A 15633-nucleotide genomic window follows, 5' to 3' on the forward strand; every position below is an offset into this window, starting at 1 on the left:
GTGTGTTAATTAGGAACCTGTGATCTCACCATTTTCTTTTTAATTTGTCAACAAAAGGCTGCTTAAAAGAATCTGAAATCACACTGAAAGACATGCATTGGTTGCCTTACCTGGTCTAGTGTGAAAACATGGCAGTGAAACAAAGAGGAGTCACTTCATCTGGAAATAAGAAATGCTAACTAATACGATGCAACATGCATTGATCCTTATAACTCCTGTGATTCAATTCATATTTTATTGTCATACAAATAGCAATGAAACATCAATGGTGCAATGAAATTCTTGCTTAATATAGCATGATAGAATTAAAAGATAGAAAAAGTAATCGACAATCAGCAGTTTAAATAAGCACATACAATAAATAAACCTAAAAACAGATTTAAAGTGATTTAAATAACAGAATATTATAGCACTGCATAATGACGTAATATGTAATATGTTACATAGGTCATTCAATGAAAATGCAAGAACTTAAGTTATTGTAAAATTACTGAATGAATGTCCCAGTGTTCAGCCTTTTTGGCAGGTTGCTATCCTGATGGCTAGTGAATAGAAACTGTCGTTGAATCTCCTGGTGGTTTTGGCAACGCAAGTGTCAGTCTCACAATACATGAAAAGTTAAACAAGAATTGACAGAGCATTTTATTAAAACAATTATTTAAGAAAACGACAGCGCAAGGTCTGTCTGTTAATAAAATTAATAATTCTTGACAAAAACTGTAAATGAGAAATTGTTCACACTGTGGTGTTGCTTTCCTGTTACAACTGTGCCTTCTCTTATCAGGGGTCAGGTATCAATCTCCTGGAGTTGTGAGGATCACTCTCACAGCTGAGTCACTAACAATGCCAACAAACCAAGGCTAACTTATGCTCTCATAGGGTAAGAAGGTCTTGAGATTCTAAGAAATAGAATAATTACCTGCATGGAGGAAAGTCTGCCTGCAGACTGAAAACAAACATTTTTGATAGGTCATATTTTTCCAAAACAAAAAGCTACTGAAAGCCGAGCGCTCAGACAGAAGTCTGGTCAACATGTCTTTGTTACTCTCCCTCTCTAAACTCAGTTTGTTTTTATCTATAGTTAAAACCTTGGAACTGATAAAGTAACAAACTCAGGCAGTTCCGGATCGTCTGATTGTGCAAAGGCATCTCTGCAAAGCAACTTCTTATCTCTAAATCCTCTACATGCAAGTTTAAAGATGGAATCATCAGGCGTCTGGACAAATCGTCCAATAAGTGAGCCCCCCTCTTTTGATCTCTTTCCAAATTCAGCACCTACACCGTTGAGCAGTTCTCAAGTCACAGCCAAGGACATTATCCAGTTAAGAATGAATCAGCTGGGTCAATTTGTTATTCTCTCCCTAGATGGCTACATGTTCTCCTGCATGCTAATGTCTCCCGGAGGTGATCTGTGACAATGGCAGGTGACTAATGTAAACCAGAGGGTGCCTGAGAGGTTAGCCGTGGATCCCTCCAACAATCTCAGCAGCATCAAGGGTCAACAGCCAGGCGGCATTTAGAGCAGTCGTGGTTGAAATGATAGCACCAGGCCTGTCGGACGCAGTGCGACAGAGTGCTCAAACAAACAGAATGAAATGCCATCAGCAAAATGTCGCAGTGTCACTTGGGACTCTGAAGAAGCTGAAGATGACGACCCTTGCAGCTCGCAGTTAGGTAATGAAATATGAATGTTCATTGCTCGAGATGTGGTAAACTGTCTGAGCTGGAAGGAGTAGGGGGGGTGCAGGAACCTTTAGGTTTTCACATTTACATTTTTTAATTGACATCTTAAACTTTCTGGTCAATAACAGCCTGAGGGAGCACTACCATACTTATTCCAATGTGTTAAATTAAGAAAATTGATTTAAATTCAGTTTCAGGAGCCTCCAGGACATGCCACATTTTGCTCTATTGACTTTGGCAAACAGTATTTCCAACGCTGATAATCTCATTCCTTGTAGCAAACAGCAGAGCCAATTAAAAAGCATAAAACTTAGAAATGACGTTGGCACTCAGTCATTACCTTTTTTAATATCGGCTTTCTGCCTTATTAATATAGTCCAGCAGAGCAAATTACCAGCTCCAATGTCCACATGTAACTACAGGTTGATTTTTAATCTTATACATGGCACACTGTAGTGACTCTTCCCCTACTTCCCATGATACACTGACTACATTTATGAACCAACACTCTTTTCAAGACATGCAGTGAATGCAGAATGAAGAATTAGGCTTTGAAATGAAGACAAGGCTCATTGCAAACACCTCATCACCTTGCTGAATTGTTATGTGCCTCAGGGCAAATTTACTGGCTCTGCAGCTAATTAGTGTTATTCATCCATCGACTCAACCCAGCGAACACGGCCCCCTAATTAACATTAAAAGAGTCTGGAGGCCATCAGAGGAGGAGTGGACATCATAGATTCCTCCAAACATGTAAACACTGATTTCTGAACTATCGAGGTGTTCCTAAATTTGGATTCTTCCCTCTGGAATTTTTAGACAAGTTAATAGTTTATATCAAGTAATTTTACTGACAAAATGTTTGTTTTAGGTGATAAATGGAACCTATTGACTTTAAATACGAGGCTAGTATCTTCTCTTAATGGGCATTAAGGCCATCAGGTTCTTGAGAACTTCTTCAGTTGGAAGCTATTGTTTTGAGACAATAGAGTCATAGGAAAACTCTGGGACAAAACTGTCCAGTCCATTTTTTTATTATAACAATAACTTAAAATAAAATGATTTGGTTAAGTGTACTGGATGACACGGTTTTATTTCAAAAATAGAATGCCTTAAACAATTTCAAGTTTTAACATGTTGCAACAACAAACTTCAATGGATTTCTTTAGGAATTTCTATGGGCAATTTAGCACATAAATGTAAAATGGAAGAAATTGTTTTTGCAAATAAAAATCTCAAAGGTGTGCATGGATCCTCAACTACAGACCGATGAGCTTAAAATTAAAATTTCTGGACAATATACTAAATGCTATGTGTAGTGGAAAACGAGAAGTGCATATCATCCTAAACATACCATCCCCACAAGGATATATTGGGTGCTAGCATCATACTGTGGGATCCTTTACTTCAGGAGGGACAGGAAGGCTGGTCAGAGTTGATAGGAAGATGGATGGAGCTAGATACAGGGGAAATGGGAAGTAAACCAGTTAGAGACTGCTAAAGACTATGGCAGAGATTCACCTTCAAGCAGGACAACTCACACATCTAGACCTAGAACAAAATCAATAAAAGAATATGCAAGAGTTATAGTGCCTCCGGTCAAATTTCAGACCTAAAACTACTTGGGAAACTTTAGCAGCAATGCAAATTAATATTAATAGATGTACTTCATTCAATATGACAGAGCTTGATCTATTTTGAAAAGAAGAATGGGCAAAAATTCACTAAAAGCAAACCCAGAAACAATTGTAGCTGTAATTGCTGTGGATTTTGAGAATACGTACCACACATTTTAGATTTTTATTTGTCAAACAAATTGAACACCATGCATCATTTTCCTTCCACTTCATAAATATTTACTAGTTTGTGCTGGCTTATCTAAAAAAAATACCAATAAAAACAGAGGTTCTGGATATAAGGTGACAAAAGTTCAAGGGATTTCGATACAATTTACGTGGTTTAGAGGAGGTCTATTTTTTAATGGACATACATGCTAAGACTTCCCTCTGTTTTGACAGTATGCCACAGGACGTTTGTGAAAACGTGGCAAAGGGCAATGCATTATTTTTTTGCCACAATCAAAAATGTGCAAACAAACTTTTGCTTAAACTTTAAGACAGCAAGTTGCTCTTTGTAAAGTTTTTCCAAACTTCTGTGGACAGCTCACTAGTGTCAGTCATAATAACACTACTGTCATCTTTCAACAGCTCAACTCCTGCGAGATTTCAGAGTGAGACATCAATTACATGTGAGACACATGCTTGTCTCTGTGGGTATTATTGTGAGGATGGGAGGACCGAGGTGAAGACACACAACAGAAATTGGCAGATGAAAACTGAAAAAACTTCAATGTTGACTTACTGAGCACAAACACAGCCAATGTCCTCTTGAACAAACCCACAAACATGACATGAAGAGCAAAAGAAGTAAATGAGCAACCATCAAGACAGTACACAATACATGCATTATCAAAATAAATATAATAATAAACACAACCTTCACTTTGGCACTTTATGTTTACTAATTGCTAATTTGATTGTTGTTGGCTAAATTGTAAGTTTGAACAATGGAAACAAAAGAAAAGTCACAAAAATATTAATCAATTGTAATTGATATTATCATCACAATATTCAGCAATAGTATCTCAATTCAATGTTTTCCTTAAAATATGTCTTCAGTTCCTTTTGTCATAAAATGTTAATTACAGGTACATTTATGATTGAGGATCAATGAAAACTTTCGGTGGTGAATGCATCATTGGTTGTATAAGCCTGATTTCAATAAAACAGTAATATTTTCATAAACGGCATACACAATAAAATCAACCTTAACCTTGGAATAAATGAACATTTTAATGATCTCTAGTAAAAAATATTGCTCTCAGAGGGATTCCTTACACACAGTACTGTTGAAGGTGATTGTATATAAAAGGGAACTGTTTGTTTTCTCAGCTTTTAGTAATTTTAAATGTGTGTCGACCTACTATAATACCGTATTGCTGTGGGCAGTAGTAGCCTCTTATCAACAAACCAACAAAACTCAAAAGTTGTGATTCTACACAGTGTGAACACACACAACACAGTGAATGCACTGATATGTGTGCTGTTTACCAGATGTTAATCTCGGTGACTTTGTAAGTATATACAGGTTGAGTAACAGTGTATAAACAGGCTGTTATCTTATACCAGCTTCTAGAAAGGTACTGAAGAATTCAGAGTATCTTCTCTTTGACAGACTGATGCACACAGCCCCCATATGTTGATAAAGCCAAAGCTGCAAAGTGCCTGTTACACCTGCATTTTAAACTCAGCTAAAGCTTTAAAATATTACTTTAAAGATGGGGTTTAGCTGTCAGCTGTGAGCTGCTTGGTAAAATGAAAGTTTTTTTTTTACCGTTATTACTGTTGTCGTCCACTAGGATTATCTCTTTAAGTAGGTGGGAGGGTGTTCTGTTGATGGCAGAGTGGATGGATCGCAGGATGACTGACAAGGCTTCGTTCACAAATATGAACACGATGCTCACTTGAGGGAGGTTCAGAGGATACGTAATGTTTCGGCACCTATAGAGGACAGATAGAAGTCCTGGTAAGGAAAGCTTCAAATACAAGTAAAAGGTCATTTTCAGGTTTCATATTAGCCCAGTTCATTGGTTGGTTCGATCAAGAGATTTTATTTATTATTCAACACAGCATTTGATTATTATTATAAGTTGCTATGCTACTACACTTGTGTTATATGCTACACAGATGGGTCAGTATAGATAGAAAACAAATGTATACTGTGATCAGGAGTGACATCAGCTTTGCTCATGCTATTTCTTTTGAAACAGTTTTCTGCCAATGCAGTCTTGGTTTTATTCTTGTTTTTTTAAGTTTTCCATCCATCCATCCATCCATCCATCCATCCATCCACCCACCCACCCACCCACCCATCCATCCATCCATCCATCCATCCATCCATCCATCCATCCATCCTTCCATCCATCCATCCATCCATCCATCCATCGATCCATCCATCCATCCATCCTTCCATCCATCCATCCATCCATCCATCCATGTTTTTTATAATACTATCTGTGCAAGTCTTCTTCCTTATAGCTGGGAAGCAATGTCTTTCTATACTAAACTGTATAGAGTTAATTGTGACATAATCCAAATATCTAATTTATGCCAATCTACCCTGTTAAATGTCACACTGCTGTTCATGATTCTCTTCTTCTGAATCCCTGTTGGATTCACACCATGCCATGGCTGTAAAACTTAAAATGTGAAATAAAGATGCAAACTATGTGTGATTAACATCTCCCCCTGCAACAGCTTTGGATGTGCACAGAGCTAGTATTATTGGGGATAAATGGTCTGTGGGGAGTTTAGCACAGTGAAGTAAATGCCCTGAAGATCCTTGAGCTAGGTAAACTCATCATGTGAATATAATCTAACCTGCTCCTGTATGAGTTGTGGTGAAAACTGGGTCACAACCATCATGTTGTGGTGTCAACAGTTTTTACTTTAAGTAAGTGTGGTGCTTTAAGGGTTTAATCATAAGTTGAATATAAATGTAGGAATGTTCTTCAGGGAAAAGGGAATTCCAGAGAGTCCACTTAATAAAAACCTAATTTCCACCATAGGAGCTAGGTTCTAAACAAAACCCCAGAGACTTTAATCTTGTCACAAAGCTGGAAGCGCTAATAGCTTTTTTAAATTATGGCTGCACTTGAAAAAGGCCGTTCCTATTGTATTTTTTCCTAGAAACTATGACATTTGCTAAATATGTAGAGGAGATTTTATTAGTATGAGTAGCAAGAGCAAAAAGCCTGGAGAATTCTTATTGTGCAGTAAATTCGGACTTTTCTGCTGTTGTCCTGTCAGTAAAATCACTGCTCATGTAAAGTTAGCTTCCTGTTACCAAAACAGAAGAAAGTTGTACAGTTTCCTAAAACAGAGTTATCTTAAAAAGAGACAGTGATGCTTATCTTGTAGCAAGGTCATCACTGACTCGGTTTTTTTTTTAAATCAAAAGAGTATCCAAAGAGACAGCTTTGTCTTGTCTTTGCAAGAGGGGAGTTATGAGAGAGTTCTCCTTCATGGACCATAATATACAGCTGACTGACTAAATGCAGAAACATATGGGGAAGAGGAGAAACAGGAAACAGGAGAAAGCTCCAAACTGATTCTGCCTCATCTATCAGCAATGGGGACTATATACACTTATCGGATTGATTTTGAAATTGTGACAATTTAAAAATGTGGTTTACCTTGTTAACATCACTCCATATCCTCACTAAGGGAGTCAGGCAAAAAGGTATTCTGCATAGTACTTTAGGATTCCGATTTTCACGTGATGTTTTTGTCCAGGAAATCTTTGACATCTTCCAGAATGATGAAGTTAATTGGTTGTGGATAACCTTACCATAAACACGTTATTGATGCCAGCAAAAAACACATAAATGAACCACAAGGTTCATTCACTATGACCTTTCAATTAACCTAAACAGTTACAGTGCCCTGCAAAGGAATACTTATCCCCTCAGCATCTTCATATGTTGTCACATTACAACTATAAACTTCACTGTATGTGTTTCGTTAATATTTTATGCAGCAGACCAACAAAAAGTTGCATTTGTGAAGTGGAAGGAAAGGGATACATGGTTTTTAAAGTTTTACAAATAAAAATCTGACAGGTGTGGCCAGCTTTTTTATTCAGCCCTGCTAAATCAATTAATCTCTACCAGTTTTTCATATGTGGAGACAGATGTGTTTGCCCATTCAGACACAAATTCTGTCTTGCCGCAGCTTTTCAATTTCATGTACACACACTTTTTAGAACTTCATTTTAGAAAATTTTTGAAAAAACCTGTATCCTTTTCCAACCACTTTAAATTGATATGGTACTTTGTGCTAGATCAGATAAAAGAAAACCAAAAAAAAAAAACAATAAAATGCATTAACTTCTGTGGTTGTCACATGAAAAAATGTCATAAGGTTCAAGTTGTATTATTACCTTTGCAAGGTCATTCATCAGATACTTAAAACAATTTTTAATTCCAATGCAAATGCATTATGTCGTTTTAGAGAGACCACTTTCTTCTATTAAAAATACATTTAGTTAATTATCAAGGAAAATCTGTCTAAGCAGAAAAATGTTTGTGCATATTTTACTATTATAGCATTTTACAACAGCTCAGTGGTCATCAGAGCAAGGCTGAGGAAGAGATGGCAACTCTGAAAAACCTGAAAAGGTTTACATTATAGCATAGCAATCTCTTATAAAACCTAACAATTTGTTCCCTCTGTTTGTATCTTCAAATTAGGTCTTAAACATTGTAGCATCTGTATGAAGGTATATATTAAAAGTATTTTGCTTTCTGTGATCTTACCCATCAGGCCTGAGGTCAGGAATTGGCCTGCTTAAGGACAGACGATCACTGAGGTAGGCGTTATATCCGTAGTACTGGAACATCTTCAGAGCCACCCTCCGGTTGTCCGGACTGAGCTCCTGACCCCAGTGAGAGAACAGGGATGAGTCAGAGAATGAGGTGTCCGATTGACCATCTTCTCCCTTCCCTGGTGTCTCTGGGAGGCAAGAAAATGACAAATAATATGAATATCTGTGTGGGTCACAAGGTAAGGTTGGTTTTGCACAAAACGACCTTTACGCCTGTTGAATAAATAATAGTGCCTATACAAAACTGTGATGAATGCTTTATTTCTTGAGCTGTAATATATGCCATCAAATGAAAGGTAGTATATTATTCAAAGACACAGACTGGCTGTCCGTTAGTAGAAATATGGTCGTCTCTGAAGGTTCATGAGGATGGTGAGAATCATTTATTTTTTTGAGTGACAGATTCATTCACTGTCAGTTGCAATTAGCTGGACTGAAGCTGGCTTTAGTGCTCTAGTGTCTACTAATAGGAAAAACTATCCTCTCAAAATAGCTACAGTTTAAAACATTTCAATCAAAAACAGGAATATTTATTCATATCTGTTCCTTCACATTTCATTAGACTTTAGGAAGTTTTTTTTGTTCGAAGAAAAGTTAAAAATAGAATGATTCTAAACAATGACTTCACTGAGGCGAGAGAGAAATTCAACAGTTTTCAGAGCCAAACACTACATTCCTGTTTCTGGTCCAAAACTCAGTGGATTGGTAGACTTTATAAAACAGTGATGGCATCCTTTCAATGATCTGCAATGCTTCCAAGACACAGAATTAAACCTCCAGACGAATGTCTGCTCTTACGTAGTCTTTTGTAGCTTTGTTCACAGCCAGTTGCTTAAAATAAAAAAATTTGGCACGCAATCTGGATAAAAACTGAGCAAAAATCATCTTAAAAGATGAGTGAATGTGTGTTATAATTTCATAATTATGATTTCAATGCTTTGTTCAGGAAACCCACAAGTAGGGTGAATTCTCTGCAGTTTTGCCATTTATCATAATAATTTTGTTGATTCAGTGTGTTGGTATTCCTGGAGAAAGTTAATTAATGAGTCAGGTCTGGGGATTAAATAAGGTATTCACATCTTATTCTGTAAGAGTCTTAGCTCTTTAATAGTCTGCCTCAAAACAGATGCTACAAAATATACAAAATATCCTACACTGCCATAATTCAGTCTGTCCTGTTTTCATCCATCTCAGTGTGGTTTGGCTCATCCACAAAACAGGACAAGTCCAAATTGCAACGAATAATCAGGACTGCAGAGAGAATAATCAGGGCTGACCTTCCCTCCATCCAGGACTTATACAGGTCTAGGGTCAGAAAAAGAGCTGCAAAAATCTCTGCAGACCCCACACACCCTGCACAAAAACGGCATAGAGTTTTACCTTCAGGCCGCCGCTACAGAGCACTGTTCACTAAAACCAGCCGCCACAGAGACAGTTTCTTCCCCAGGCTGTTTCTCTGTTGAACATATATATATATATATATATATATATATATATTAATATATATATATATAAATACACATATATATATATAAATACATATATATATATGTGTATATTTGTATATTGTATATACAGTACAGACCAAAGGTTTGGACACACCTTCTCATTCAAAGAGTTTTCTTTATTTTCATGACTATGAATATTGTAGCTTCACACTGAAGGCATCAAAACTATGAATTAAGACATGTGGAATTATATTGGGGACAATTTCAAAGTTTTCCCAATTGTTCGGACTGACTGACCTTCATTTCTTAAAGTAATGATGGCCAATCGTTTTTCTTTACTTAGCTGCTTTCTTCTTGCCATAATACAAATTCTCACAGTCTATTCAGTAGGACTATCAGCTGTGTACAGTATCCACCTCCTGCACAACACAACTGATGGTCCCAACCCCATTTATAAGGCTTGAAATCCCACTTATTAAACCTGACAGGGCACACCTGTGAAGTGAAAACCATTTCAGGTGACTACCTCTTGAAGCTCATCAACGGAATGCCAAGAGTGTGTGGAGCAGTAATCAAAGCAAATGCTGGCTACTTTGAAGAACCTAGAATATAAGACATATTTTCAGTAGTTTCACACTTTTTTGTTCAGTATATAATTCCACATGTGTTAATTCATAGTTTTAATGCCTTCAGTGTGAAGCCACAATATTCATAGTCATGAAAATAAAGAAAACTCTTTGAATGAGAAAGTGTGTCCAAACCTTTGGTGTGTACTGTATGTATATTCTGTAATGCAAAAACAAAAACCAGAGAGCAAAGTGTGCTGGAGTCAAATTCCTTGTTTGTATATACGAACTTGGCAAAAAAGCTGATTCTGATTCTGATATACAGTAATTAATTTTTAATTATTAAAACCTTTACCTCTGCCAAGAGGGCATCTCTATGAAGAATTATCTATTTTCGGAAAGAGTTTGTTTCCTGATGATTTACCTCTAAGTCATGGATAATGGTAGCAGAGTTTTAATTGAAACGTCCAAATCAGCCGGAAATTAAATCTAATTAAAACTAGCTCCTGTATTATACATTAGACATTGTATGAAAAGACAACCAGCATATTCAGGCAATATAACAATAGATGAAGGCTCATTTCATTTTAGATGTTTAGCATTTCATGTCGCTGCTGACAGATTCAGGTTATCAAGAATTACTCACTTTTTACTGCTTTCTTTTCCTTTTCAGTGAAATGCAACCCGAGAAAGAATAAGGATGGTTTCTTTCTATCTTATCAATATGGTAAAGATGAATTAAGAGCTTGGGGTAGTAAACAAGGATCGAGAGTCATTTTAAAGAGCTAGAGAACAAAAGGAAGAATAATGACAGGGAAAAAGAGGCTTTAGGTTTTCAGTGACACTGCCTGTAAAACACAAGGTTACTTAGTGAGTGTGTGTGTGTGTGTGTGTGTGTTATTGTACTTTGTGCTGAGTGAGAACCATTTTTCGTATTTTTATCGCAAAGTGAGGACATTTTGACAAAGTGAGGACATTTTCCTGGTCCTCCCTTTTTCAAATTCCGTTCTTGGGAAAGGGGTTAGGTTTAGGACTATGGTATGAATTGAGTTATTGTTAGGGTTAGGGTTAGGTATTAACTGGTTAGGGTTAGGGTTAGTGTTAAAAATCAAGGAAAATGAATGGAAGTCAATGGAAGTAACCGAAAAGTCCTCATAAAGATAGTAAAACACGGATGTGTGTGTGTGTGTGTGTATGCAGTGTGTATTTTAAGCAGATTGTACTTTAAGCAGATTGGGAGTAGTTAATATTTATGAGCAGACTGTTTTTACACAGGAGAGACACACTGTGTCAGCATAGTAAAAACTTAAACAGAGAGGGGGCAGGTGTGAAAGGATTACATTAAGAGGCACAACAAAGAGAACTTAATCGGAAAATAACATTAAAAAGCGATACAAGTAACTTGGCTTAAATTTTAAATCCATCAAAAGTACAAATTACCCATTTTTATTTCTTACTTCATCCTGACTTTGTCCAAATGTAATCCAAATGTTGTTCATGCTGACACACATTTATCACTGTACCTAGTCAGAACATATGCACTCAAAATGAATGATGGCTGGCTTGATAAATACCTTTTTTAATCACATGAATGGAGGGGTCATTTATCATAGAAAAAGCCTCTGGGGAAGAACACAAGCCAGCAGAGGCAGTGTGATGCTCAGTATCCACTGCCGTGAAACATTGGGGGTCTGCATTCATGTGAATGTTTCTTTGACATATACCACCTACTTAAACAACAACCACTTTGTGACAGCCGTATCTACTAACAGCAGTGACCTATTTGAGGAAAATAAACACAGCGCCTTAAAACAATATTCAAGCATTCTTCTATGAACTTGGCAAACAGTTCAAGGCAATAATTTGGCTTCCAAATGATCAAGATCACAGTTTGATGAAACCAGATGCCTTCAATGCCTTCAAGGTTCTGATGCAAACATATTGGTGCACAAGGACAGCTTCCATGGTCTATGCCTCTACAGGTCGGGGCTGATTTGTAGGGCTAAAACAGAGCTTCAGAGCATTAGGGAGTTTGAATGTTATCGTTACTGCCTGATCTCTGCATTTGATGGATGAATCAAAGTCAGGGGACACATTCCCGGAATCCACCATGTCAGAGTAAAGGTTAATATCATGTAAATCCTGTACCCCCAAAGGAACTAAAATTGCTTTTGCAGTCTCATGAAAAGACTTTAGGGAAAGTGTTTAATTTCATGACATTACATGTGTGACGACAACCAGGAGACCTATCTTAATTTAACAACAGAAACTGTAAGGTCACTAAATATATTTACCAACAGCATTGTTAAATTGAACATGTTTCACATTTGTTTACCTTGCACTGATTCAAGATCATTACATGCAGTATGTTGTGTTTGTTGAAATGAACTGTGTAAAGTTCAGTTTGATATGTAAGGACAGAAAAAGTAAAATTTTGCCATGGTGTACCATTATTGTTTTCCTTATAAAAAAATGATTGCCAAAATATCAAATTTCAAGGTTTTATCTGAAAGTTCAATGTTCTATTCCCAATATTGCAGCCCTGAAGTGGTCAAATAATAATTAAGTGAATTCAACTAAAAGCAGGGTTAACTTCTCTGCTATGTGAACGACTTAAAGCATTCAGCAAGCTGAGCTGAGTAAATCTTCATTAGAGTGGAAAGAGCACCTGCATAGCATAACATAGCATGACATTAAGTAAGGATAATTCAGGGTGTTAATAGAACATATGTGTTATATGTGCATACATACTACAACATTGCAGTACATGTCAGGTATATACTGTAAGTATTAATTGTTTGACATGTCCAGACACATCTGTAGCAGCCTAACTTAGCTGACGTTCATATTTTGTCTGCCACAGTATCAGATTTGTAGAAAGGTGACACTGGGACAACTGTTTAGGTTTGTATCTTCATTAGCCATAGAAACTCACAGCAGCTTTGCAATAGTGTATATGTACGTAATCAAATACGTTAGTTGTATTATAATAATCTAAGTCAAACTGCCAATTCAGAAGTTCATTAACAATGGCAAGCATGGGTTTCTGTGAAAGCGCTGACTAAATTCCTTATGTAATCCTTGCAGCTAGATGCCATATTTGGATGTTTGTCGGTACAAGGTGCTGCAGAAAAAAAATTCTCACTGACAAAACATCAGCATTTTCAAAAGAACACTGCGACACCTTAACTATCAAAAATCAAGAAGTCAGTCAACATCCAAGTCGAGAGAACACTGTGAACATATCAGCCCGAGGCAGAATAACTTCTCACATCCAACATAGTCGTTCAAGTTTCACAACTGTGAAACAGATGGGAAGTCTCTCAGCTCTTGATAAGACAACCCTGTGATTAAACAGGATGAAAGTTCTGCAGGTCTTTCAATCTGGGCAAGTCTGCCTGAAGCCCAATTTGTCAGACTGTTCATGTGGTGATTAATTAGGCCTATAGAGACAGTTCCCTCAACGGAGAATCCCTCAAGCAGCAGTAGGGGCAGGTTGGTGTTGTTTGAATATGATAAGCTGGCCAACTTGGGTCTTTTCAGATTTTTTACATAAATATAGGCAGAAATAAAAGGATATCCTCACTGTAAAAAATCTATTAAACTACATCAAACAGTGAAGTGCACTGTACATTATATGACATGTTTCTCTATTAAGTACTTTAATCTTGTGTTAAAAAGTAGTTTTCCCTGGAGAATCCATTCTTCTCTGCAGATTATGTTCAGTGAAGTAACACTGATGCTATTTGAAATTAACCACGGCTAAATACCAGACAGAAAGAGTAACATGTACGTGTGCGTGTGCCTGTCTCTGAGCATGTAGACTAGGATAGTATTCCCTGAGCTTCCCAGCAGCACTCCTGGCACTTGTGGTAAGTCAGTAAGTGTGCTTTAGTTGTGTTTGCAGCAGAGAAACTAAGCTTTAGCTGTCTGCCTTTACAGCTCCATAGAGGGAAACTGGGTGGAAACATACAAGAGACAGACTCTGATGACCATCACCCTAACTGTAAGTTAACAACAAACAACTGGGGAACAGAAAACACTTAACAGAGCAGAGTAAAATCCACTGACATGAACACATTATGTTTTGAATATGATCACATAAAAATCCCAGGCAATGCATTAGGATTTTATCACATCCTCTCAACTCTCTCTTCCTGTGCAGAGGAGAAGGTTTTAAGTTTCAAAATATGTTATATTTTTGCAAAGTGAACAGCAAATGTATGCTGCTTAGACTCTTGGTAAAAATACTGCAAGTTTTGGGTTACTACCAGCCTAAAGGGAGGATATTCATGTATTGTGGTACATTATATGCAATCCTCATCATGTCTTGTTTCTGAAAGCTACATTAACTATTTCATATGCAATATGCAATAGAAAGAACAAAGTTGTTTTGAAAAGCTTAAATAATTAAAGTTGGGAACCTTTGAGGGCATTCAATAAACACATGCATATCCTCTATTATTTATGCTATTTCTATAAATGCTCAGCTTCCCTGGTAAGAATAGTGTCCTAATGTGGCCTTACTGGCTCACTAATGGATAATGTAAAATAAAACATGCTAAAAGTTGGTAGGTGGTTTAATGAGCATGTTGTAAGAAGCCAAAAACATCAAACGCTTGGTCGCAGTCAAAATAATGACTGTACATTAATTGTGACACTGAGAATGAGGAGATGACCTTCAGGAAGTCTGTTAAGTGAATGTCTCATCATTCATTTAAAGGATGCAACATTTGCTGATAGATCTACTATTCAAAGACACTGGCTTTGTAACGAAAGGAACTGCTTATAAATTCATGAAGAAAATAAATGTATTTAGCTGACAGTTATATAAATTTGTAAATAAAATGTTACATTAGATAAAAATGGTATAACTCCAACTGCCATCAGTGGAACTGAGATGCAATGAAAGGAAGGAAATCAGTTGGTCTCTTCTGATTATTGATGATACAAATTTACAGGCCCATGCAAAAGCATAAATATTTCCTAAAATTTGTATATTCTTTAACATTACAACCACAAACCCCAATGTTTTTATAAGAATTTTAAGTGATAGACAATTAAGAGTTCAAAGACAAATGATGCCATTTTGGGTTTTTTGTTAGTTTACTTTTTAGGTTAGGTGTTTTTCTGTTCCTTTTTTAGTAGTTTATTTGATCACTGTTCAGTGCTGGTGTTCATGTCTTTTCCCTTTAGATCTGTTCCCTTAGTTTTCTCAAGTCTTTCTCCCCCTACTGGTTGTTTACCTTCAGATACATTTCTCCTCAGTTCCCTGCAGCTTGTCTTCACACCTGTTCATTATTTCATCTGATTACCTGTTCCCCTTTCTCATTGGTCCACGCTGCACTTCCCTCTGTTTAAAAGCTCTCTGACTTTCATTGTCATTTGCTGGTTCCTCCTGTTACCTAACCTGTGTCTTTGCTCTGGTCCAGTCCTGAGTTCTTCCATGTCTGTAACTGTTTTTTGCTCCTGCGTTCATCCTATCTATGTTG

At 36.9% G+C, this 15633-nt stretch overlaps 1 protein-coding gene across 1 annotated transcript in view; it reads right to left on the reverse strand.

Moving 5' to 3' along the window:
- The window catches only part of galnt18b (UDP-N-acetyl-alpha-D-galactosamine:polypeptide N-acetylgalactosaminyltransferase 18b), a 150296-nt gene that overhangs the window by 59260 nt on the left and 75403 nt on the right, over window positions 1-15633 (reverse strand). The window contains exons 2-3 of the mRNA XM_047363214.1: window positions 8060-8255; window positions 5077-5243 (exon numbers count right to left, since the gene is read on the reverse strand). Of these exons, the coding sequence (XP_047219170.1) occupies window positions 5077-5243; window positions 8060-8255 (363 nt within the window). The remainder of the gene's footprint in view (window positions 1-5076; window positions 5244-8059; window positions 8256-15633) is intronic.

The sequence above is a fragment of the Girardinichthys multiradiatus genome, chromosome 4, assembly GCF_021462225.1.
Source record: "Girardinichthys multiradiatus isolate DD_20200921_A chromosome 4, DD_fGirMul_XY1, whole genome shotgun sequence".
NCBI lineage: Eukaryota > Metazoa > Chordata > Actinopteri > Cyprinodontiformes > Goodeidae > Girardinichthys > Girardinichthys multiradiatus.